This window comes from Salvelinus alpinus, chromosome 10 (assembly GCF_045679555.1).
Source record: "Salvelinus alpinus chromosome 10, SLU_Salpinus.1, whole genome shotgun sequence".
NCBI lineage: Eukaryota > Metazoa > Chordata > Actinopteri > Salmoniformes > Salmonidae > Salvelinus > Salvelinus alpinus.
Genome location: NC_092095.1, coordinates 63,671,823 through 63,696,057, shown reverse-complemented (window position 1 = coordinate 63,696,057; position 24,235 = coordinate 63,671,823). Strand labels below are relative to the sequence as shown.

General features: G+C 45.8%; 3 protein-coding genes across 5 annotated transcripts; 2 read left to right on the top strand and 1 right to left on the bottom strand.

Annotated features, from left to right (window-relative positions):
- The first annotated feature begins 232 nt into the window (after positions 1-232).
- On the top strand, positions 233-6,451 carry ccdc14 (coiled-coil domain containing 14). 2 transcript variants are annotated; one of them, XM_071330406.1, is made up of 11 exons: positions 233-403; positions 569-624; positions 1,234-1,306; positions 1,532-1,604; positions 1,685-1,828; positions 1,934-2,923; positions 3,130-3,286; positions 3,480-3,562; positions 4,492-4,635; positions 4,852-4,984; positions 5,136-6,451. In XM_071330406.1, the coding sequence occupies exons 1-11, from the start codon at positions 374-376 to the stop codon at positions 5,938-5,940; spliced, it is 2,688 nt and encodes an 895-aa protein (XP_071186507.1). In that variant the 5' UTR covers positions 233-373; the 3' UTR covers positions 5,941-6,451. The 2 variants fall into 2 exon arrangements, with proteins under 2 accessions (XP_071186507.1, XP_071186508.1); XM_071330407.1 differs by having other exon boundaries at positions 240-403; positions 3,130-3,268.
- Positions 6,452-9,419: 2,968 nt separating this feature from the next.
- Positions 9,420-14,596, top strand: iqcb1 (IQ motif containing B1). Of its 2 annotated transcripts, XM_071330404.1 has the most exons (13): positions 9,420-9,801; positions 9,918-10,086; positions 10,348-10,468; positions 10,549-10,642; positions 10,717-10,816; positions 10,893-11,065; positions 11,180-11,292; positions 11,359-11,480; positions 11,702-11,844; positions 12,868-13,016; positions 13,154-13,291; positions 13,858-14,014; positions 14,095-14,596. In XM_071330404.1, the coding sequence occupies exons 1-13, from the start codon at positions 9,696-9,698 to the stop codon at positions 14,325-14,327; spliced, it is 1,818 nt and encodes a 605-aa protein (XP_071186505.1). In that variant the 5' UTR covers positions 9,420-9,695; the 3' UTR covers positions 14,328-14,596. The 2 variants fall into 2 exon arrangements, with proteins under 2 accessions (XP_071186505.1, XP_071186504.1); XM_071330403.1 differs by having other exon boundaries at positions 9,507-9,801; positions 11,180-11,480.
- A 175-nt stretch (positions 14,597-14,771) lies between these two features.
- Positions 14,772-23,081, bottom strand: tbx19 (T-box transcription factor 19). The gene is made up of 8 exons (XM_071330405.1): positions 22,606-23,081; positions 20,265-20,529; positions 18,360-18,494; positions 17,841-17,902; positions 17,204-17,262; positions 16,937-17,101; positions 16,640-16,772; positions 14,772-16,536 (listed from the first exon to the last, which is right to left on the bottom strand). Exons 1-8 carry the CDS (start codon positions 22,833-22,835, stop codon positions 16,371-16,373), a joined length of 1,215 nt encoding a protein of 404 aa, XP_071186506.1. The 5' UTR covers positions 22,836-23,081; the 3' UTR covers positions 14,772-16,370.
- Positions 23,082-24,235: the final 1,154 nt, after the last annotated feature.

Below are 24,235 nucleotides of genomic sequence, written 5' to 3'. Positions count from 1 at the left end.
CATTTGCTTCATGCAATCCATAAACTGGATATTACGACATCAGCTTACATCCGCCAATAACATACATTGGATACTTGGCAGCGATGTTTTCATTGGTCACGACGTTACTTTCCGTTTCAAACAAAACCCGCCGGTTCCTGTTTATTCTAGCGCCAGTAAAAAAAGAAAATAAGCTAATAATAACTGTAACAAAAGCTTCAACGTGACAACATCAACTAGTTTCGCTCTAGATAGTCAGAGAATGCTTCAGACATTTTGTGCACTCAAAGTTAGTGCAGTTTGCAGATAGTTGATTAGGGCTACTCTTGGAAAGAATTTGTTAGCCACCATCGTTTTTCTTCCTTCGATTTGGACAGCAGTTGACTAGCCAGCTATGCCAAAGCAAGGGCTTGCTAGACACAAGGTAAGACATCTCAGCTATTCACAATGTGCCTGCGAACTCGTATCTGTCTTGATAATGACTGTAGTAAGCATCATATGGTGGTGTCTAGCTTTTTCCTCAAGCCTCCCAGGGAAAGAACACCATTTTAGAGCGTATTCAGATTCAGCCCCTGTTTTTGACTGACAGGTGATATCCTCTGGAAGATTGACTGGAGGTGGGAGGGGCCAGGGCTCAAAGAAGAGGTAAGTCGTTTAGCCCCAGGGTCTTCAACGAAGTCTGGAGGACCGCACTGAAATATTTCCTCGCCGCCATAATTTTCTGAAATACAGTCCTCTGTCCATCGTTTTTGGAATTTTCAAGGCTCCTTGACTGTCTAGCTTTCATTTCGGTTATTATTAGCGAGCAGATTGGCATTTGTTGTCATGAATCTTGCCCTGGAGGCAGCTCTGTAGAGTGGCATAAAATTCTGATTTTAACCTAAACGTAACCACACTACTAACCCTAATGCCCACATAACCATTAAGACCAAAAAGCAAATTTTTGTTTCATGAATTTTTACAATGTAGCAGATTTGGACTTTGCAGCTGGCCCATCTAGCGGAAAATGCTCAGTTCTATCTCCAGGGAAAGAGTCATGACAATAAACATCAACCTGCTATTAGTGAACTGGACACAGTCAAGAAACTGTATGAATATAGGTCCATTATCATTTCTACAGTTTCCATTTGGTTTTTGTCAATTTAAAGTATGTTGAGTTTGTCCGTCCCCCAAGGTAAGAGAACACACAGGACTGATAAGTCACATCCCTGTTGCAGAGTGTCATTATATCCATTCACTGTCACTGTTCTGTAGGGGAGCAGGGCGTCCACTAGTAACTTCTACTGAGCCGGCTTATTCCCTCTACTCCACAGACTCAGAGGACCAGGTAATAACACATCCATAAACAGTCAGTAGCAACGTTAATAACAAGCCTATAACAAGTTAACAACAAGCCTATAACAAGTTAACAACAAGCCTATAACAAGTTAATAACAAGCCTATAACAAGTTAATAACAAGCCTATAACAAGCCTATTTGTGTCTTATATTAATAAGAGTTATAATCCCCTAACAGTGATTGTAAGTTGGTTTGCATCTATGCTCTCTCTAAGGTGACAACCATTCACAAGGGTCTGGATCAGTGTGCTGCGCTGCTCAATGTCATTCTCCAGGCAGAGACGACAGGTACCAGTCAACTATTTACTCTGTTTCCACAGAACATTTACATGTCTAGCTGAAGTTATTGACCAGTGTTTGTGTGATAGAGGCCAAGCCGATCTCCGTCAGGGGAGCAGGGAAGACTCGAGCCGCCAAATCCCGACCGCTGTGCACTCTGGGAAAGGAGAGGGTAGACACAGAGAGGAGGAAGCAGACAAAGAGACCTGTCACTCAGACTGCTAAAAAGCCAGGTGGGACCTGTGTGTGTCTCTGTGTGTGCGTATGTGTTGGTGTGAGTGCGTATGTGTTGGTGTGAGTGCGTGGTGTGCAACAATGGATAACTCTCTCTGCTCCAGCTCCCGTGCAGAAGACGATCCTGTCATCCCTGTCGTATCCTGGGATGAGGAACAATATTCCGAGTTTGGCCGGAACGTCAGAGCCGGCGTCAGATGCTCGGTTTAACTGTCGCCTGACCACATCCACCCCCACCCTGAGTCCCCAAAGACTCCCCTCTAACAACACACTCCCCCCAGGCCCCTCAGTCCCTCTAGCCCAGCCTGGAGGCTCCATCATTGGGGTGGCATCAGTCCACCTGGGGGGCTCTACCTCCACAGCTCCGTTAGCTTCTCCTGGAGCTGTAGCTACCTCTCTACCCACAGCCCCTCTCACAGGCCCAGTGCTCTCTCTCCTCGCAGCCCAGCCAGGAGGCTTCGTCTCTGGGGTTGGAGGTCCGGCTGTCCAGGGGAGCTCCAGGTCCTGTAGCCTGCACCTCGGTGCTCCTTCTGTGGAGAGGCGAGCCCTGTCTGCCCCCCTGCCCTCTGACAGCTCTGTGTCTGGAGAAAGTGGACATCCAATCTCTTCTTCCTGCTCTCCCTCTCATCAGGGACCACCAGTACTCTTCTCTGGAATTCACCCCCAGCCTCACCCCCTTGCCAACACTCAACCCCAGTCTGCCCCAGATGCTCCATCCCTGGGCAGGGGGGGCCAGCTGGTTTCTACCCAGGATGGAGGGACCTTAGCCAGGGAGGCTTGCGGCCACATGGAGGGTAACGCTGGAGAGGAGGAAGAGGAGTGTCCAGTGAGAGACACCAGCGCCCAGACCTGCTTTAACATACAAACACACACCCAGCTGGCATGCACACACCCACACACACACAAAGATCAATTGCCTGTACAGGCATACTTACAACACACACATCCAGGTGTGGCTTCCAACCACACACACTCCTACACACGCATGCCGCTGTCGCTGGGCTCTAAGGGCTGTAGTCCAGAGGGAACCGCTCGACAGGTGATGACTGTTCAGTACCTCCTTGGAGAGTTGAAGGCTCTGCTCGCTAGCCAAGGTAATCAATCAATCAACCAGCCTGTCAAAATAATCAGTCAAGTCATCAATCAGTCAAAATGACTATTTAATCAAATGTTAATCAAATTCAATCTCCGCCACTCTCTCTCACTCTTTCTCTCTTTCACTCTCTCTCCTTCAAACCATTTTCCCTCTCTCTTCCCTCTCTTCCCTCCCTCCTCCCTCCTCCCCCCTCCTCCTCTGTAGACAGTGTAGCAGAGCGTCTGGTATGTGAGCTGGAGCAGACAGTGTCTCTACTTCCTGTCATGGTGGGAAGCTCTAACATCCAGGCTGAGATTGCTCTGGCCCTGCAACCTCTACGCAGTGAGAACGCACTGCTACGCAGGTCAGCACCATCACCCAGGTGTGTGTGTGTGTGTGTGTGTGTGTGTGTGTGTGTGTGTGTGTGTGTGTGTGTGTGTGTGTGTGTGTGTGTGTGTGTGTGTGTGTGTGTGTGTGTGTGTGTGTGTGTGTGTGTGTGTGTGTGTGTGTGTGTGTGTGTGTGTGTGTGTGTGAGTTTCATACAGAAGATTGATCACTTTAACGTGTGTGTTCAGGCGTCTGAGGATAGTGAACCAACAGTTGCAGGAGAGAGAGCGAGCAGAGAGGGAGGCCAGAGATGTCCACTGTGACACTGACGGTAAGATAAACTGCCTGGCCCTCTTTCAACTGTCTATCAGTGAGAGGTTATTATTGTGTGTCTGTATCTCTGAGTATCTAACCTCCTCTGTCTTTTAGTGTCGGCTGTCTAACCTCCTCTGTCTCTTAGTGTCGGCTGTCTAACCTCCTCTGTCTCTTAGTGTCGGCTGTCTAACCTCCTCTGTCTCTTAGTGTCGGCTGTCTAACCTCCTCTGTCTCTTAGTGTCGGCTGTCTAACCTCTGTCTCTTAGTGTCGGCTGTCTAACCTCCTCTGTCTCTTAGTGTCGGCTGTCTAACCTCCTCTGTCTCTTAGTGTCGGCTGTCTAACCTCCTCTGTCTCTTAGTGTCGGCTGTCTAACCTCTGTCTCTTAGTGTCGGCTGTCTAACCTCCTCTGTCTCTCAGTGTCGGCTGTCTAACCTCCTCTGTCTCTTAGTGTCGGCTGTCTAACCTCCTCTGTCTCTCAGTGTCGGCTGTCTAACCTCCTCTGTCTCTTAGTGTCGGCTGTCTAACCTCCTCTGTCTCTTAGTGTCGGCTGTCTAACCTCCTCTGTCTCTTAGTGTCGGCTGTCTAACCTCCTCTGTCTCTTAGTGTCGGCTGTCTAACCTCCTCTGTCTCTTAGTGTCGGCTGTCTAACCTCCTCTGTCTCTTAGTGTCGGCTGTCTAACCTCCTCTGTCTCTTAGTGTCGGCTGTCTAACCTCCTCTGTCTCTTAGTGTCGGCTGTCTAACCTCCTCTGTCTCTTAGTGTCGGCTGTCTAACCTCCTCTGTCTCTTAGTGTCGGCTGTCTAACCTCCTCTGTCTCTTAGTGTCGGCTGTCTAACCTCCTCTGTCTCTTAGTGTCGGCTGTCTAACCTCCTCGGTCTCTCAGTGTCGGCTGTCTAACCTCCTCTGTCTCTTAGTGTCGGCTGTCTAACCTCCTCTGTCTCTTAGTGTCGGCTCTGCAGTCGGAGCTCAACGATGCTCACACAAGCCTGCAAGAGCTGCAGCACGGTAACACTGAGCTACGGCAAGCCCTGGTGGACACACAGAGCCAGCTGCAGCAGAGTGAGGCAGAGTGCAGTCGTATCAGTAAAGGTAATAGATGAGGGGGGAACGTACTCGGCTTCTTTTCTATTTTCTATCTAAAATACATGAAGATCAGGGCCTTAAACTGATACATATTACGCTGAGATTAAAGGATCTCTGAGGTGTCTGTGTGTATTATCTAATATGGATATCATCTCTTTATATAAGTGTGTCTCTGTGTGTCTCTGTGTGTCTCTGTGTGTCTCTGTGTGTCTCTGTGTGTAGACGTGCAGTCTGCTCTGGATGAGATGCAGGGCTGTAACCGCAGGCTGCAGGAGTGTCAGAAGGAGAATGCCGCACTGGCCCTCAACACCCAGAAGAGGGAGACAGAGATCCACACACTACAGGAGCACCTCAGGTGTGTGTGTGTGTACTTTCTAATAATTGATTGGAGTTTATATTTTTTACTGACAGTTTTTCTCTCTCGACCTGTCCTCTGTCGGTTTCTCACGCTCTGTCTTTTCCTCCCGCTCTTTCTTTTTACCCTTCTCTCTCTCTGTCTCTCTCAGAGCTCTACAGGTCCCTGTCGCTGAGTCTCCTGCTGTGACTGACATCCCTACGTCCCGCCTCCCTCTCACTAAACGAGCTCTGGACCAATACCAGAACCAGCAGGGTCCGTCAGACCACCCAGTCAGCCAATACCTGTGGTCGTTGGAGCAGAAGCGGTGTGGTTCTGTCTCCCTGCCCTGTAAAGGCCCTGAGTGCAACTACACACACCAGCAGGACTTCAGTGTGTGTACACCAGGTGGTCAGAGTGTGTGTGCGTCTGCGGATCAGGAAGTGAGTCTGTGTGTGGCTCTGGAAAGAAAAGCCACCCCACCTTTGGCCTTCGCCCCACTGAGAGAGACTGTGAGTTCACCACTTCCTGTTGAGGGGTCACCGCTTCCTGTTATGTCACAGAGAGGAGGGGGGTCACCGCTTCCTGTGATGATGTCACAGAGAGGAGGAGGACCACATGGTCTTCAGAGCCTTAGTGTTGCCCTCGAGAGTTTCCCTCAATTAAAAAGCCTATTTTCTAATCTCCACCAATCAAACGGACTCTGCTCTAATGGCGCTGGACACTCTGACCTGTCCCAGAGTCACCGTCGCCGTCTGGACATGGATATGGCATCACCGGGCAAGGGGCGGAACTCTTCGCTTGACTCCACCGGCCTCTCCTTATGTGAGGTCAGATCCTTGGCTTCTGATTGGAGTGCAGGGTCAAGCTCAACCTTTGACACGCGTGACGAACAGGAGTTCCGGAACGGGCTGGCCGCTCTGGACGCCAGCATTGCCAGCTTGCAGAGAACTATAAAGCAGGACCTCAAGCGATGAGACAGAGACGCACGCACACACACACACACACAGCGAGGTAGTCTGAATCTATTCCAATGTAATAAAATAACCAATGTATTTTTTTAGGTTTCTTTTTAATTGTACTTTATTTGAATAAAATGGCAAATTAAATATTTATTCTTTATTCGTTACTATTTCTTCTTTACTTTAAAGACGGGTTAAAACGAAGCACACGCTTCAATGGGGGAGAAGGCCATGTGTTGTGATTCTGGATGGCCAGATTGCTAGCAACAATGACAAGAAACTGCCATGTGGGGAACCGTAAGCGGCTCATTTCAGCTAGTTGTATTTGTTTTTATATCATGTCTTGTTTTGAGATGTTTTGACTGATGTCACGTCAATGCTAGTATGGCTAAAATCCCCTAGCTAGCTAACCAACAACTGTAATGGTGTATTTGAGAGACAAGTGCTCATTGTACAACTTCATTTATGTTTTCAATAAACATTGGAGACGAAATATAGTTGACATGTTATCAACAATCTATGCCAACCCTATCTCTTTTGCCCCATAGTGAGCACGTGTCAGTTTTTGATGCTAAACAACCAACCCATCATTTGAATTAAGGGAGAAGGAAATATGATGTATTGAAAACAATGTTCTCCCTCCTACAATGAGTCAGGGGTTAATAACACTGATACCTAAAGCCTAAAAAATAAGTGCTGCTCATTGATAACTGGCGTCCAATTTGTCTTCTTAATAATGACTATAAGATATTAGCCTTACTACTTGCAAAAAGAATGAAAGAAGTCCTGGATGCAATAATTGATGAACCACAGTGTGGCTTTATGAGGAACATACATATTTCTAACAATATCAAGTATTAGACATACTTGACTACTCATACCTAATAACCGAGGACAGCTTCATATTATTTTCAGATTTATATAAAGCATTTGACACAGTTGAGCATCAGTTCCTCTTCCGCTCCCTTGAGAAATGTGGCTTTGGGGATATTTTCTGTAAGGCTATTAAGACTATACGAATGGTAACAGCTCTATCAAACTGAAACATGGCACCTCACCTAGATTTGAGTTAAAGAGAGGAATTAGGCAAGGTTGTCCGATCTCACCGTATCTATTTTTATGAATCACCCAACTTCTTACAAATTCTTTAAATAATAGTCCTGTACAAGGTATTTCCATAGCTGGTAAAGAAATGATTATAAGCCAGCTGGCTGACGATACTACACTTTTTCTGAAAGACGCTAACCAAATTCCCATATCGATCAATGTGATACAATCCTTTTCCAAAGCGTCTGGTCTATACCTTAACATTAATAAATGTGAACTCATGGCTGTTAAAGATTGTGACACCTTCATATTATGGTATTCCAGTGAAAGAAGAACTTACATATTTAGGCATAACCATTACTAAGGATCAGATGTATGGAGGCTTACTAAATTTTAACCCTCTTGTTAAAAAACCCAGAAGAAGCTAAATCAATGGCTACAGAGGGACTTATCCTTAAAAGGAAGAGTCCTAATAACCAAGGCTGAAGGTATCTCTAGACTAACATATGCCGCTCTATCTTTATATCTTGACGGTAAAATAAGCAAGAAGATAGACCAGATGCTTTTCAACTTTCTGTGAGAAACCGTACCCATTACATTAGGAAAACTGTTGTAATGAAGACTTATGAGTATGGTGGCATGAATTTTCTGGACTTTACTACATTAATTAAAACTTCTTCGGGATCAGTGTCCCTTCCACGGGACGGTTAAGCTAATGTAGGCTAATGCGATTAGCATGAGGTTGTAAGTAACAAGAAAATTTCCCAGGACATAGACATATCTGATATTGGCAGAAAGCTTAAATTCTTCTTAATCTAACTGCACTGTCCAATTTACAGTAGCTATTACAGTGAAAGAATACCATGCTATTGTTTGAGGAGAGTGCACAATTTTGAACATAAAAAGTTAAACAAATTAGGCATATTTGGGCAGAAATGCAATGGTTCATTGGATCAGTCTTTTTTTTTATGCACATACGCTGCAATGTATATTGCACCTGGTCTGGAATAATACTTTATGGCCTTTCTCTTGCATTTCAAAGATAATGGTACAAAAAAAATACAAAAGAATGTTTGGTTTTTTCTTTGTATTATCTTTCACCAGATCTATTGTGTTATATTCTCCTACATCCCTTTCACATTTCCACAAACTTCAATGTGTTTCCTTTCAAATGGTACCAAGAAAACGCATATCCTTGCTTCAGGGCCTAAGTTACAGGCAGTTAGATTGGAGTATGTCATTTCAGGCAAAAATTTAACAAAAGGGGCGGATCCTTAAATAATACATTTAAGATCAATTGGATAAAACAATTCATAAGAAGTCCCACTTCTATGTGGAAATGTATTCCTCATCATGTCTTCTCTACTTTTGGTAGCCTTAACTTCATGTTGTTTTGCAATTATAATATTGACAAAGTTCCAGTGAAACTCTGCTTTTCATCTGCAGGTTTTCTTGTCATGGTCCTTAATTTATAAGCATAATTTTTCTCCACACAGATATTATATATGGAATAATCGGGATATATTGTATAAAAATGCTTCTTTGTTTTTAGAATATTGGTTCCGAAATAATATCCTATTGGTGAGCCAACTGGTAAATGCAGAGGGTCTTTTACTCAGTTATAAGGAATTCTTATCACCTAAAGAATTTGCAATTGTTTCAGATGCCGTTCCCTCAAGTGTTGCTTTATTATTCAGGAACGTGTCAGGACCTGACTAACCTTAAAAGGAAGCATCCTAAGATTATTTTTTCTTTTAGTCCATCCAACAACAATAGAGCTCTACAAGCCTTGTTTCAACAGGATGTTGTATCTGTACCTTATGTCATGCCTTATTGGAATGGTTTTATTGATAATGTCTGCTGGAAAAAAGTTTGGATGTTGCCACACACATACCTACTTGTTAACAAAATGAAGGACGTTTCTTTTAAAATTATTCATAAATACTATCCTGCCAACCACTATATGAAGAAGTAAAAACAAAAACTAATTGTACCTTTTGTAATGACCACCCAGAAACAGTGTTGCGTCTTTTTTGGCATTGTATTCATGTAAGGAATCTGTGGCAAGACATCAGTAGATTTATAGTTTATGAAGATTTTACACTATTATGGAGAGATGTGCTGCTTGGATTCTTTACTTACGATAGAAATAAGTTGAAACAATTTTATGTAATTAATTAAATTATTCTTTTGGCCAAATTTCATATTCCCAAATGTAAATTTACAAACAAAACACCACATTTTATTACCCAGCAAAAAGAAATTGAACTATATTTTAAGACTATTAAATACTCTACCAACAAAAAAGCTGTTAGAATTATCAATGTGTGTATGTCCCTTAAGGTTCTTGTGTAATGTGATATTGTACCCCCTAGCCCCGCCCCGCCCCTAGCCCAAATGTCCTTTGTATATTCTTTATAAATACTTGTGTTCGCCATGTATTTTTTGTATTGATTTGTTGTTAATAAAAAAAAAAAGATGTATTGTAAAGAATTAATGAGAATGGGGCCCTGCTAACTGTAGTCGCAGATTAGTGACGTGGGAGTGTTGCTGTAGAAACAAATGAAGCTTCCCCGTCAGTGCTTGTGGCAACAAGAGAGCACGAAAATAGATTTCAACTTGATCGTGTCTGGTTTCATTCGAAGAATAATGTAGCTCGTCAATTTTGTATATGGTTTTATACTTCAGATCTGGGAGCGAAAAATTACTGTAATAAACTCGCGATGAGTCTCGCTAGAAAGGACACAGACGCCGGGCTACGGGCACTGGTCGCGAGCACAAACATTAAGCCGGAGCAGAAGGTTCCTCAAGTTCTCTCAAAATTACAAGGTAAATTAGTTAGCTAACCTTTTTACATTGAAAAACGTGTTATTTTACTTTGCTTGCACTTGTGTGTTATTCCTGATACCCAACTAACAATCCTTCCTTATTTTCTGACATTGAAGATATTCTGAATAGGATATCTGTCCAAGATGATATAGAGTTGGGTGCGTTCAAAAACTCCTTGTTCAGCCATGGCATACTGCAATACTGCGCAGGAGACGCCCTCAAACTGAACTATGCCAAAGTCGAAGGAGGCTACGCAACTGCCACTCAGTTGGCAGAAATTCTCAGGTACGATTTTAGAATCTTGATCCACAGAACCACAACAAAAAGGAATAACAAAATCTGTGTTGACTGTTACTCTGCACTAAAACAAACAACCTTAGACACTACCAATGGACAATACCTACCCCAGATACTACTTCAAGGCCCTGATAGAACTGATGGGATGGAATAATAATTGATGCAAGCAGATCTATGAGGGTGGGGGTCATATATCTGTAGTAGTGATTTGACATTGATTTCTTTGTGTGCATATGCAAACTCCTTTAGCTCCTGCTGTGTGGGTGTGGACCTGGGCGGAGACACTGAGGCCTTCCATAGGCGGCTGCTCCCGTCCGTCACAGACAGCCTGCTGTCATTGGCCAGTCGGCTGATGAACAGAGCTTTGGCGGTAAGTGACGTAACGTTTTTTTGAAGTTTGGAATGTCCTCAACAAAAATATGTCTACTGACATCATATCTCTCTCTGTAGGGGAATGGGCAGCCTGAGATGTTTCGTTTCTTCAGGAAGGTGATGGACTCTGTGTGTTGGCTTCTGAAAGCCCATGGTCACCTGGCCACACAAGGTGAGATCTAACGTCCAATACCAAACAGACCCCTTACCTAACTAACGATGCACCCCCTCTTTTCTCTCTCTTAGTCCTGCAGTCAGACCACTATGAGAGGATGTTAATGAGTGAGGAAGAGAGAGTGGGAACTGTGTGTGTGTCACTGTGGCATCAGCTTCTGACAGCTAACAGGTAGCATATCACCACACACACGCACACGCACACACACACACATCAATTAAATTCATTACCCGCTCTTTCTCTGTAGTGAGTTACTAGCAGGTTTGGGAAAAGGCCCCTTGTCTGTGATTCTGGATGACGTTGTGTACCGAATGGCTCACACATCCAACCCTGTTGTGGGAGGGGCAGCAATTAGGACGCTCCTCCTGGTTGCCCGGCAACAAGAATCCGCCCTGCAGCTTATCATCCACAGGTTCAAAGGTCAGAGGGTGGGGTTTGCATATTTCCAGGTTACGATATATATATTTTTTCTTGGGTTAACTTTATATGCTTGCAAAAGCAATCTTGATGTTTTTTATGGTTTGTGTGTTGCAGGGTTGGAGGGCATGATTGGTCGAGAATGGAGGGGGCGGGGCTTCGATGAGGAAGTGGACCAACTGATAAAGCTGCTGCACAGAGAAGTCCCCAAACCAGCTGATCACACAGAGGTAAAATATAGTGTGTTTGTTGTTGTTCGTGTGTGTGCGTGCCTTACACTCTCTCTGTGTTATCAGACGTGGCCAGAGGAGTGTGTGAGAGCGGCGTGTGTCATCCAGGCAGCGTGGAGATCCTATCAGACCAGGAGGAGAGTGAAGAGTCTCCCCAGAGCTGTCAGATCACTGCAGAGGAGCTTCAGGTGTGTGTCCATTTTTTCATCGATCTATGATCGTGTTTTGTATCTCTGTTTTGTATTAATGTGTATATTTTTTGTAATTCCAGGGCTCATCTGTAAAAGAGACGTTGGTCTCAGCATGATTTCCTGTCAAAATAAAGGTTAAATAAGATCATAATAATTCCAGACAGTTGTGTGTGTGTGTGTGTGTGTGTGTGTGTGTGTGTGTGTGTGTGTGTGTGTAGGGAGCGGCGACGGAGGAGAGCGCAGCAGGCTCAGGCTGTGTGCTGGGAGGAGGAGCTGAGACTACAGCTGTGTGTCAGGAGACAGAGAGCCAGGAGAGAGTTCCATCAGAAACAACTACAGCTACTACAGTTACTGCCCCCAGGTACACACACACTACCTGTTACAGCAGAGTCAGGAGAGAGTTTCATCAGAAACAACTACAGCTACTACAGTTACTGCCCCCAGGTACACACACACTACCTGTTACAGCAGAGTCAGGAGAGAGTTCCATCAGAAACAACTACAGCTACTACAGTTACTGCCCCCAGGTACACACACACTACCTGTTACAGCAGAGACAGAGAGTCAGGAGAGAGTTCCATCAGAAACAACTACAGCTACTACAGTTACTGCCCCCAGGTACACACACACTACCTGTTACAGCAGAGACAGCGAGTCAGGAGAGAGTTCCATCAGAAACAACTACAGCTACTACAGCTACTGCCCCCAGGTACACACACACTACCTGTTACAGCAGAGACAGCGAGTCAGGAGAGAGTTCCATCAGAAACAACTACAGCTACTACAGCTACTGCCCCCAGGTACACACACACTACCTGTTACAGCAAAGACAGAGAGTCAGGAGAGAGTTCCATCAGAAACAACTACAGCTACTACAGTTACTGCCCCCAGGTACACACACACTACCTGTTACAGCAGAGACAGAGAGTCAGGAGAGAGTTCCATCAGAAACAACTACAGCTACTACAGTTACTGCCCCCAGGTACACACACACTACCTGTTACAGCAGAGACAGCGAGTCAGGAGAGAGTTCCATCAGAAACAACTACAGCTACTACAGTTACTGCCCCCAGGTACACACACACTACCTGTTACAGCAGAGACAGCGAGTCAGGAGAGAGTTCCATCAGAAACAACTACAGCTACTACAGTTACTGCCCCCAGGTACACACACACTACCTGTTACAGCAGAGACAGAGCGGAATGATGCCAGTTTGTTCGCTTAGTTAGGCCTGCCATCTACAGCCCTCGTGTGTGTGTGTATGTGTATGTGTGTGTGTGTGTGTGTGTGTGTGTGTGTGTGTGTGTGTGTGTGTGTGTGTGTGTGTGTGTGTGTGTGTGTGTGTGTGTGTGTGTGTGTGTGTGTGTGTGTGTGTGTGTGTAGGTCAGGTGCAGCAGTACCTCGGGGAGGTGGAGAGGCAGGCTGCGATACAGATCCAGAGGGTTTGGCGAGGCCACCGAGAGAGACGAAACTTCCAGCAACGGAGAAACACACACACACAGCACAGAGCTGCTGTTGTCCTGCAGAGAGCAGTATTAACACACACTCACATGCACTTCCAATAGACTACCTCTGTTGTAAGCAGAATCTGAACACAGCGATCAAACAAATGTAGCATGCAGCAGCATCTGAATTCATCTTGACAGTTTTTTTGTCCCTCCCCTGTTAGGTCCTTCGCTTTCTGAAGAGGCGGAGAGCTGAGAATGCCCCTCCTTCCCTCTCTCCTTGGATTGGTCCTCGGGGTTTGACTGACAGTCGGAGGGCGGAGCTGAAGAGAGAGGTGGAGGAACATATTGCCCTGCACCCGGTGATTCTGAATATTACTTCAAGTTGTGTGTTTGGTTTTACTGTCCTTGTAGGGACCAGATGTCCTCACAAGGATAGTAAAACAAGGAATATTTGGACAAGTGGGGACATTTCACTTGTCCCCACAAGGAAAAAGGCTGTTTTAGGGTTACAGTTACAATTAGGGTTAGGGGTATTTGGTCCCCACAAGGATAGTAAAACAAATGTGTGTGTGGTGTGTAACTATCTCTCTGTGTGTCTGTGTAACGGGTGTGTGTGTGTGTGTGTGTAACGGATCTCTCTGTGTCTGTGTAACGGGTCTCTCTCTGTGTGTTTGTGTAACGGGTCTCTCTGTGTGTTTGTGTAACGGGTCTCTCTCTGTGTAACGGGTCTCTCTCTGTGTGTCTGTGTAACGGGTCTCTCTCTGTGTGTCTGTGTAACGGGTGTGTGTGTAACGATCTCTGTGTGTCTGTGTAACGGATCTCTCTCTGTATGTGTAACGGATCTCTCTCTGTGTCTCTAACGATCTCTCTCTGTGTGTCTGTGTAACGGATCTCTATGTGTAACGATCTCTTTCTGTGTGTGTAGTCCTCTGTGGTGTCTCTAGAGGGCAGTAGGGAGCTCCATGCTCAGACCCAAGCCTTGCTGCTCCAGCATCTACAGGGGAGAGAGGCAGAGCTGAGAGAACACACTCACACACACGCCCTGCTGGCACAGATCAACACCGACCTGGAACTACTGCTGAGTAGGTATCACACGCGCGCACACCAATCTCTCTTTCTCGCTCTTCCTCTTTCTCTCCCTTCATCCATCTTTCTCTCTTAGATGCCCCCTCACTCAGTGTCGCCACAGTAACCGACTGTGTCGTGTTCAGGAGTCGCTCTGCCCCCGTAGCCGCCCGCGCCCGGCAATCCCACAATTCCTTGCTCCAGGCCGGTCGCCTGCCTTGGTGGAAGATGCTGGGAGATGGTGACATCACCTGTCCAGAATCAGACTCCGTCCACAAAGACCACCCGCTGGAGGCAGAGTTTAACTCTCTGTATTTAGGAGGAAGCTGACAACGTTGTTCCACAACAGTATTGTAACGCTATTATAACATTGTCATAGGGCTGTTGTAATAATGTCATTATGACGTCAAACCTGCTCTGGAATTCAACCAATCATGGGTTTCCGTCTGGACCGTGGTTAGTTGAATCAGGTGTGTTACTGCAGTGGTCTTTTCATCAGTCTCTGTGCGGCTGGTCCCTTAGACTGAAACTCTTCCTTAAGGAATTGTAAAGCAATTTTGTGTACAGAAGTCTGCATTAAAGTTTGTACTTTTCTACTATTATGCCATTGTGTCCTGACTGTAGAGACTTTCAGTCATTTTGATAAGTGGAGTTTTTATTTGTTGTCCAACAACTCACATGCCAGTGCTGAATTTGTGTTAACAATGTGCCCAGAGTGCCTAGTGCCTACCCAACGCCAGCAGTCATTATGTTTTTACACACATACCAGAAAGATTTGATTGGCCAATGTTTATTTTCAGCGTTTTACAATGAACAGCATTTATCAGACAGAAACATTATCATAAAGCTTACAGAATGAAGGCACAGACATAATACATATTTTTCTGTACCATAGTTTCACATAGTTATTTCTTCTGACTCCTGCATATTAACGCTGGCAGTTTGACATATCTTATTACCAGGGCCCAGAGTTAGTCAGTCGGGGCCTGGGGACAGAGTTAGTCAGTCGGGGCCTGGGGACAGAGTTAGTCAGTCGGGGCCTGGGGACAGAGTTAGTCAGTCGGGGCCTGGGGACAGAGTTAGTCAGTCGGGGCCTGGGGACAGAGTTAGTCAGTCGGGGCCTGGGGACAGAGTTAGTCAGTCGGGGCCTGGGGACAGAGTTAGTCAGTCGGGGCCTGGGGACAGAGTTAGTCAGTCGGGGCCTGGGGACAGAGTTAGTCAGTCGGGGCCTGGGGACAGAGTTAGTCAGTCGGGGCCTGGGGACAGAGTTAGTCAGTCGGGGCCTGGGGACAGAGTTAGTCTGTCGGGGCCTGGGGACAGAGTTAGTCAGTCGGGGCCTGGGGACAGAGTTAGTCAGTCGGGGCCTGGGGACAGAGTTAGTCAGTCGGGGCCTGGGGACAGAATTAGTCAGTCGGGGCCTGGGGACAGAGTTAGTCAGTCGGGGCCTGGGGACAGAGTTAGTCAGTCGGGGCCTGGGGACAGAGTTAGTCTGTCGGGGCCTGGGGACAGAGTTAGTCAGTCGGGGCCTGGGGACAGAGTTAGTCTGTCAGGGCTGAACCACAAACATAGAAGGATAAGTCATTTGAAAGCAGGCAGAGACATTTAGGGCTCGATTCAATCAGATCCACTTTATCCAACATCCACGTAGCCGTGGTTTCGGCGGTGCCAGAGGTAGGACTGCGTTAGGAGCTGTCAAATCCACAAGCGGCTCCTGGCATTATACCTGAAGCGGACATTGCCGTTGGCTGCACGGAGTGGCATGAACAGAAATCCCATGCAGCCTTGTTTGTAAGTCAGAACAGTGGAATATGAGATGTGATCTACACCTCCATTATGATGATAGAAACTATTTGGTTGAATGGTTTTCAATGTGAGAGTCATTATTTCTATACAGCCTTTCTCCTTCTGAACTTGTAACGCGAGTGGGACAGTGTGGCTTCGTGACAATGATCGAGCAGCTGCTCGCCGATGCAGTTCCACCTCCAGCAACGCCAAAACATCCGCTATGCAGGTGTCTGCTGTTGCCGGTTAACCCTTGATCTGATTCAATCTAGGCCTTCGTTTTTTGAGGTGCACACACACTAACACATTTGTATGTATCACATGCGCACACACGTTGGTCGCCTTCCCCTGCTCAGACGTTGCATTCATCAACCAGTGGTTCCGTGCCACGTCATCAACTGTGCTGTCGGGCATCAGATGAAATGTGGTTAGCTGATACTTAAAATACCTTTCCAGAAGATGTAACATCTGGCAACGCCTGGGCAGAGGAACGCCTATTATCTAACATGTGTTAATTAAAGGGCTTTCAGGGCCGGGTCCCAGGGCAGTACTGATCATGCCCATGTGGGCATCGACCAATCACATAGTTTGTTAGTAGGAATGGGTGGAGACAGGTGGCCAACCGGGCCCGCCCAGCCGGACGTGATTGGGTGGCTGTGGGTGGCCCTCGCTGTTGATTGGTCCGTGAAGCTGGGCACATGGAGAAGAGGCAGGACTCCCGTCTGTACGCCCGACCGTCCACAAACAAGGGTACTGACTGAGGACACACACCTTGCTTTATAAACAAAAACTCTGTAGATTCTAAAGAGCTATATCATGTCGTATTCTACTTATTCTATATCTATGTTTTCGTGTCGTACCTGCTGCTATTGGTGGACGGGGATGAGGAGGGTGTGGTCACGGGTAGGGCTGAGGAGGAGGGGCCGGGGGAGGAGACACTGGACCAGCCATCAGGACCCCCAGACAACACCTGTAGCCCCTCAGACAGAGAGACTGGAGGGAGAGTTGGAGATGAGGGTGACGAGGAGAGCGAGACAGAGGAGCGGAGAACGAGAGGGACAAGGGAAGCGGTCAGGCTGGTGTGATAGCTTAAATTTTCAACTAAAGTTAAAAAAGGATTTGGAAGAGAGAGATGGAGAGATGGCGGTGTGTCTCACCAGAAGTGTGCGTGCGGTGCGGCAGGTAGGAGGGGGGGTAGGGAGCTGGCCTGGGGGGGTAGTGCTTGTACCCATGAGGGGGGGCGAGAGGCAGACCCCCGCTATAGGGGAAGCTAGGACCCCCACCTGAACACAGCGAGTCTGGGTTAGACAGAAACCAGCCACCTATGGGAAGAGGAAACATACACGGTTGTAAAGTGTATTACTGTTATTTAGTAGATTCAAATCATTCAATTTGAATCAAATTAGTCCTAAAGGCCCACTCACAGTGTTGAATTCCCATATGGCTATCAAATGGGGACTCCAATGGACTGTTCGGGTGGTTCCTGCAAAGAGAATAATTCAATGATAACCTATATGAGTTCACTCTGTGAACTGGTGCGATTCAAAGAAGCAAGAGATACAGCGTTACAGTGCCTAGTGTGAGACCTGTGCTAACCATGCTAATTGTGTTAGCAAATATGTGTAAACAGCTAAGGTTGTGTGTGTGTGTGTGTGTGCGTGCATGCATGCAATAGAAGCTCCAGTTTCTCTCACACACTTCACACTGCCTCTTCAACAAGCCTCACATAGAGATGGTGAACTAGGCTTTAAACAGCTAATAACGACCCGCTAATCGCTTCCCGTTTCAGGAGCTAACGCTAGCCCTCAGTGATATCATAATGGGACAAGCTAATGCTAACATGCAGTAATATCATAGTGATATCCTGGTAGGAGACCCTAGCATTTACATTTAAGTCATTTAGCAGACGCTCTTATCCAGAGCGACTTACAAATTGGAAAGTTCATACATATTCATCCTGGTCCCCCCGTGGGGAATGAACCCACAACCCTGGCGTTGCAAGCGCCATGCTCTACCAACTGAGCCACACGGGTCCCCTAGCAGGTACAGATGAGGCCTTACCTCTCTTTGGCATCCAGGAAAGCCTTAGCGAACGGGTTGTATTTGATCTTCAGAGCGGTGATCTTCAGAGGCAAATAAACAATGTTACTGACTGTAACATACACACATTTTTAGGCGCTCTGGCTTAATCAAGAAGTTTAATTGTGAACTCTGGATGATGACGCTGATTCAATGACAGTTGATATTACGTACCAGTAGTGACTCAATCTTTCAAGTAGACAGTGTGTGTGTGTGTGTGTGTGTGTGTGTGTGTGTGTGTGTGTGTGTGTGTGTGTGTGTGTGTGTGTGTGTGTGTGTGTGTGTGTGTGTGTGTGTGTGTGTGTGTGTGAATGCGCGCGTGTGTGTGAATGCGCACGCGTGTGTGTGTGTGTGTGTGTGTGTGCATGTTTGTTTTTGTGTGTGTGTGTGTGTGTGTGTGTGTGTGTGTGTGTGTGTGTGTGTGTGTGTGTGTGTGTGTGTGTGTGTGTGTGTGTGTGTGTGTGTGTGTGTGTGTGTGTGTGTGTGTGTGAGACCAGTCACCTCTTCATTCTGGTAGGCAGTGACAGCGATGAACTGTGTGTCGCTGAAAGAGACGTTAGTGACCATTCGGTGGCTTCCGCCCACTCTCACAATGTGGAGCTGAGGTTCATACTTATGGAGAGAGTTCAACATGATCTGGAGGGAGAGAGGAGAGGAGAGGAGAGGAGAGGAGAGGAGAGGAGAGGAGAGGAGAGGAGAGGAGAGGAGAGGAGAGGAGAGGAGAGGAGAGGAGAGGAGAGGAGAGGAGAGGAGAGGAGAGGAATAGAGCGAGAAGGAGGCAATGAAAGAAGAGAATGGAGAGGAGAGAAAGAAAGAGAGTAGGTACAACTCATAAACCTGGGCAGGCCTACATTATGACAGTTTGAGGGAGAGGTGTGCAGGAACAAATAGACTACAGTCCTTACAATATTACTTCAGTACTGTCCGTTCTAGCATAAAATCTAGTCTCTCGTTTTCTCTCTCTCTCTCAATCCCTCACTCCACCAATTAACCAATTACTACCCTCAGAGAGAGGACAAAACAAACTGTTTTTTATTCTAATTGGGAGCTTAGCTTCACCTCTCACACCAGCCAGCTGCCCAGGGCTCTCTCTCCCTTTCTCTGTCTGTCTGTCTCTCTGTCTCTCTCTCTGTCTGTGTCTCTCTCTCTCTCTCTCTCGCTCTCTCTCTCTCTGTCTGTGTGTGTGTGTTGTTTTTGTTTGCGTGTGCATGTGTGTGTACTTGCTCTAGTTGGAGTGTGTGTGGGCTTTTTAAATATGCTGTTTTTGCCTCCATCTCTCTATAAAACATCTGAAGGACTGATGGAAAATCAATTTTGCATAGTAAAAAAAAAACAGGTAATTACCATAATGTACAACTAACCACTGCAATTATTTAATTATGCCTCGGCTCTTCTTTACCGGACCCAATGCCAACACACATTACCTGCCAGTCAGAGGTGTGTGTGTGTGTGTGTGTGTGTGTGTGTGTGTGTGTGTGTGTGTGTGTGTGTGTGTGTGTGTGTGTGTGTGTGTGTGTGTGTGTGTGTGTGTGTGTGTGTGTGTGTGTGTGTGTGTGCACGCGCGCATGTGTGTGCACGCGCGCATATGTGTGTATGCGTGTGTGTGTCCGTGTCTGTGTTTGTTTGTTTGGGTTATGGGTTCATGTAAATACCATGAAAAAAAATTGGACGATCACAGCGGTAAGTGTGTGCGTGTGCATGCACGTATGTGTGTGTGGCCCCTGGAGGGCCTCCTGGAGTGGGCAGCTCTCAGCAGGAAGTGCATTAAACCTCCGAGAGCCAATTAAGAGCTGTTTATCTGGTTCCCGTGGAGACAGGGGCCACGGGGTGAAGTGGGCAAGGAGAGGGGCCCTAAGCAGGGCACTAATTGTATAAGTGCACACTTGATGTTTTGCTTTTCAGGGTAACAAACAGAGATTAGAGGAAAGACAAGGATTATGAAAAGATCCATGACAGATGGGCCCCTTCACTGGGGATATAGAGCTGCGTTTACACAGGCAGCCACATTCTGAAATTTTTCCCAATTATTGGCAAAAGAGCTGATCTGATTGGACAAAAGACCAATTACAAAAAAAAGGATCAGAATTGGACTGCCTGTGTAAATGTAGCCTAGTTGGCCTTTAATTCACCCGCTGCATACAAGGAAGACCACCTGAGAAAGGAAAATTGGAGAGTGGTTAGCGGTCTACTGCTAGAGGAGGAAGGACAGGAACATTATATCTATTTATATATTTTATTTTAGTAGAACTTTAGAATTTGCCTGAAGAAATATGAAATAAATCAAATGCAACATCATGAAGTTAGTGAGGTATCTAGTGCAGCTGGGGATGTACTGGTGAGTTTTGGCTTTGCCCCAGGAACAAAGCTAGAGTCTATAGACTGACTGTGTGTGTGTGTATGCTCTACCTGTCCACCTCCGTTGAGCTTGTTGGTGAGTTTGACCTTACTGAAGGAGACAGGTGCCTTCATCCAGTGGGCTCCGAAGTTGGGTGAGTCGGGATGGATGTACACACAACCATTACCGGCAGGCTCCGGTTTACCGGCTGTAACCCACTCCCCGTTAACGTACTTCCAGCGGTGGCTGTCAGCTGGCTGGAAGTCCAGCAGGAAAGAGTACATGGCGTTGGGGTCCAGACCCGATACACTCACTTTCAGCACCGGAAACATCCGCCTGGAACACCACAGTAGGAACGCACAAATTAATACACGTACACACACACACACACACACACACACACACACACACACACACACACACACACACACACACACACACACACACACACACACACACACACACACACACACACACACACACACACACACACACACACAACTCTAAACTCACTCAGACTTTTTTGGACTTTTTTTCAGACTCTTTTTACTTTTATTAAATACATTTTTGTTTTCCCCAAATAAAAACGTTCTGAAGTGGCCAACGTGTAAATGGACAGACACCCACCAGGTGAGCTGACCTGCCACTACAACGCGCGCTGGACTGGTCAAGCCGCCGCCCCTCAGAGCATGAGAGGGTCAGCACAAAAGTGGCCACGCGCTAGAAAAATCTATTAAACCGTCCGATACACTACGAGCAATACTAAGTATAGAACGCAGATTTTTTTTTTAACTAACATGTTTTCTTAATTTAAGAATGTGGCGATAAATATAGCCAGTAACAACCAGCTTGTCGAGGTTTGCAGTCGGATTTTTGGAACAGAGTGTTCCAAACTAATGTTTTGTGGACGAATCAAATAGACTATAAACATATCAAATATTAATTAATGACATGAAAGACACGAGACTATACAATTAAACAGAATCAATTTGAATAACTCTGCAACTCTGCCATAAGCCATAAGCCTTAGGCTATATGGGATTATGATAAAGGAATATGTCACAGATATTTTCAAAACACACTTTTATGACTCTCCTTGTCTTAAAATATTTTCTGGCTTACAATATTTGGCTTGAACTTTCTCAAACTCAACTAACATAAGCTCAATATTTCTGGTTGTTAAAATGTATCACGCTACCCTTTTGTTAAAATGTAGGCTGTTACACTTTTCAGCTCTAATAAGTATAAGAAAAAATGTCTCTGCCTATTCCTAAATAACTAATATTATTCAATAGCACTTGGTCTTAAATTACAGATAGGCCTATGTAATTAATAGTTTTCGCTTGGATCTAATTCTTATGAAATCGTAATGATTATATAGGAATAGAAACCTGAAGTTGAAAAAAGGGCTGAAATAAAAGATTCGATCAATATGCGTTTTGGAAGAAGTGCGTAATTGAAAATGGAATTATCAATTGAAATCGAATGGTCTCTTAATTGGGTAATTGATTCAAAGCCCTCTAATATAACATAAGTGTTAGAAGTTTTAGAGTGATATGTGTGACAGAGAAATATAGGTTTTTGTATAGGTTTGAATTCTGCTGCATGTGTTCATAAAATGAATTTAGCAATGGGTGGATACATATTGTAACGACCCTGGGTTTATAAGCGCGGAAATCGACTCTGCCGCTCGAGCATGCTTTTGCGGCACAGTCGATAGCGCGCCGGACCTCGGGCTAGAAGGTCGAGGGTTCGAGACCTGCTCCCTGCGGTTTCATTACATTGGTGTCGGAAGTGATCGGACCTTGCATCCACGACAGTGCGTGTGCTTGGCCGGTGAGCGCGTTCCTGTAAGACGTAGAGTCGCAAGCTAGCGCGAGGACGCGCTCTTTGAAAGGAGGGAGTAGTGTAACGACCCTGGGTTTATAAGCGCGGAAATCGACTCTGCCGCTCGAGCATGCTTTTGCGGCACAGTCGATAGCGCGCCGGACCTCGGGCTAGAAGGTCGAGGGTTCGAGACCTGCTCCCTGCTGTTTCATTACAATATAATGGGTGATCAAATGACCAAACTTTTGAAACTTGCATTTGGTATTGTCTGTATGTTTGTCTGCGAATCTCCTCAATAAATGTCCTCTTGCGGTTGAGGATCAATAAAATATCTTTGACTATTCAAAAATGCTCGTCTATCTCACTATTTGGGGCTCCCTAGTGGCGCAGCGGTCTAAGGCACTGCATTTCAGTACTTCACTACAGAATCCAGGCTGTATCACAACCGGCCGTGATTGGGAGTCCCATAGGGCGGCGCACAATTGGCTCAGCGTCGTCCGGGTTTGGTGTAGGCCGTCATTGTAAATCATATTTTTTCTTAACTGACTAGTTAAAGGTAAAAAATTATAATTAGCTCGAGCTCACCTGCCGCTCTTGGTGACTATCATCTCATTGGTGACTTCCTTAAACTTCCGCCACAGTTCCGCTTCCTCGAGCGTCACCTTCAGCTGCTTCTCGGTGGGGTCCCCCTTCTCGCGCCCCGCTTGCAACTCGCTCTCCACCACGCTTAGCAGTCGCGAGATACAGCACTGGCTGGCAGGACCAGGGCAGGGGGTACCCCCAGCCCTGCCTTCAGCTAAACCCTCAACCTTCATTTGGGGACCTCAACGAGGTTAAAGGCTACCTCTCAAATAAGACTGATGTTTTCTCTAAAGAAAGTTTAAAATTAGGTAAAACAAATATCTTACTCACAAATATCTCACTCAGCAGGTGAAGGGGAAAAAACGTCGTTAGAATCGGTTAGATTGAAACAAAACAAATGAATTCCCATGTGGGTGTTTTAGCCATGAGGATTATAAACTGCAGTTGAAAATCAATGCGACACTGGTGCGGAGCACAAGACAGGTTCGGCCGGCCGGTCATGTGATCAACTCTCACTAATTTACCATTTATAGAGCGTCATTTGTCAGAGGGAGAGAGGAAGAGGGAGGGAGATAGAGTTTCTTTGATGAGCTAGCCTAGACCTTAAAGGGTCAATCTGAAGTTGCTACATCTAATTTTGGACCTAATTTTGAGCATAAAGTGTAAATGCCTCATAAACTTAGTTCAACTGTAAAACCTCAACATAACCCAAACATTAAGCTTGTAAACATTGTAAATGTAAACAAACACTGTAGCCTATAGCCTGAAAACATGCTTAAAACTACAACTTGTATATAATGGATCATCAGTCCTTGCATCGATAGCTTGGTCTATGCATTTGAGAGTGGTTACAATTCCCAGGCACATCCCTCAGATTTTTACCAAAGCAGAGGCAGGATGTGGCTTTGTTATTGTTTCAACTAGGCTAAGGACAGACCCTTTAAGTCTTCAGGCCATAATACCAGTCTCTCTTTCTCTCAACTTGCATTGAAATACCATACGCCTATTTTACCACTTTTGTCAGCATGATGACTTTTCAGGGGCACACTTTCAGCACCATGGACAGCGAAGAACCATGCCGGAGGAGGCCAGAAGACAAGTTGACAGGCTTTTCCGTTCGAAATGATCACACTTCCACAAAAAGACAAACGTCGCTGTCGTGGGCCTGTAGCCTTATTATATAAGTCATTATCGGTGACTATGGTTAATGGTCTAACTACCGGTGCTCTTGGCAAGGAGTGGAATCACATGCTTTTAGCGCACGGATTGAACAAGCCTTCCTCTCTTCCGAAACGACAGAAAAGCTTCTGAAGAAAATTAAATATAGCCTAGGTCATTTGATACGGCTATTTTTTCGGATAATAATTCAAGTTCCTGCTCTTAAGCATACAAGAGGAAACTATGTTGTTATAGTATGAACGACTGAAAACGTAAAATGCTTCCTAGAACATTTCCCTCTACTCTTGGTCTGACGACCTACTGGGCTCAGAGACCAGTCCAATTGGACTACACTAATGTAGCCTACTGTGTGTTGTCTAAAAACATCTAGAGTTTGGGACTATACGGTTGTATCTGCATTTTTTTCCAACATGTAGTTATTGACATTGCCTTGTTCGGCTCAATGGTCTCTACC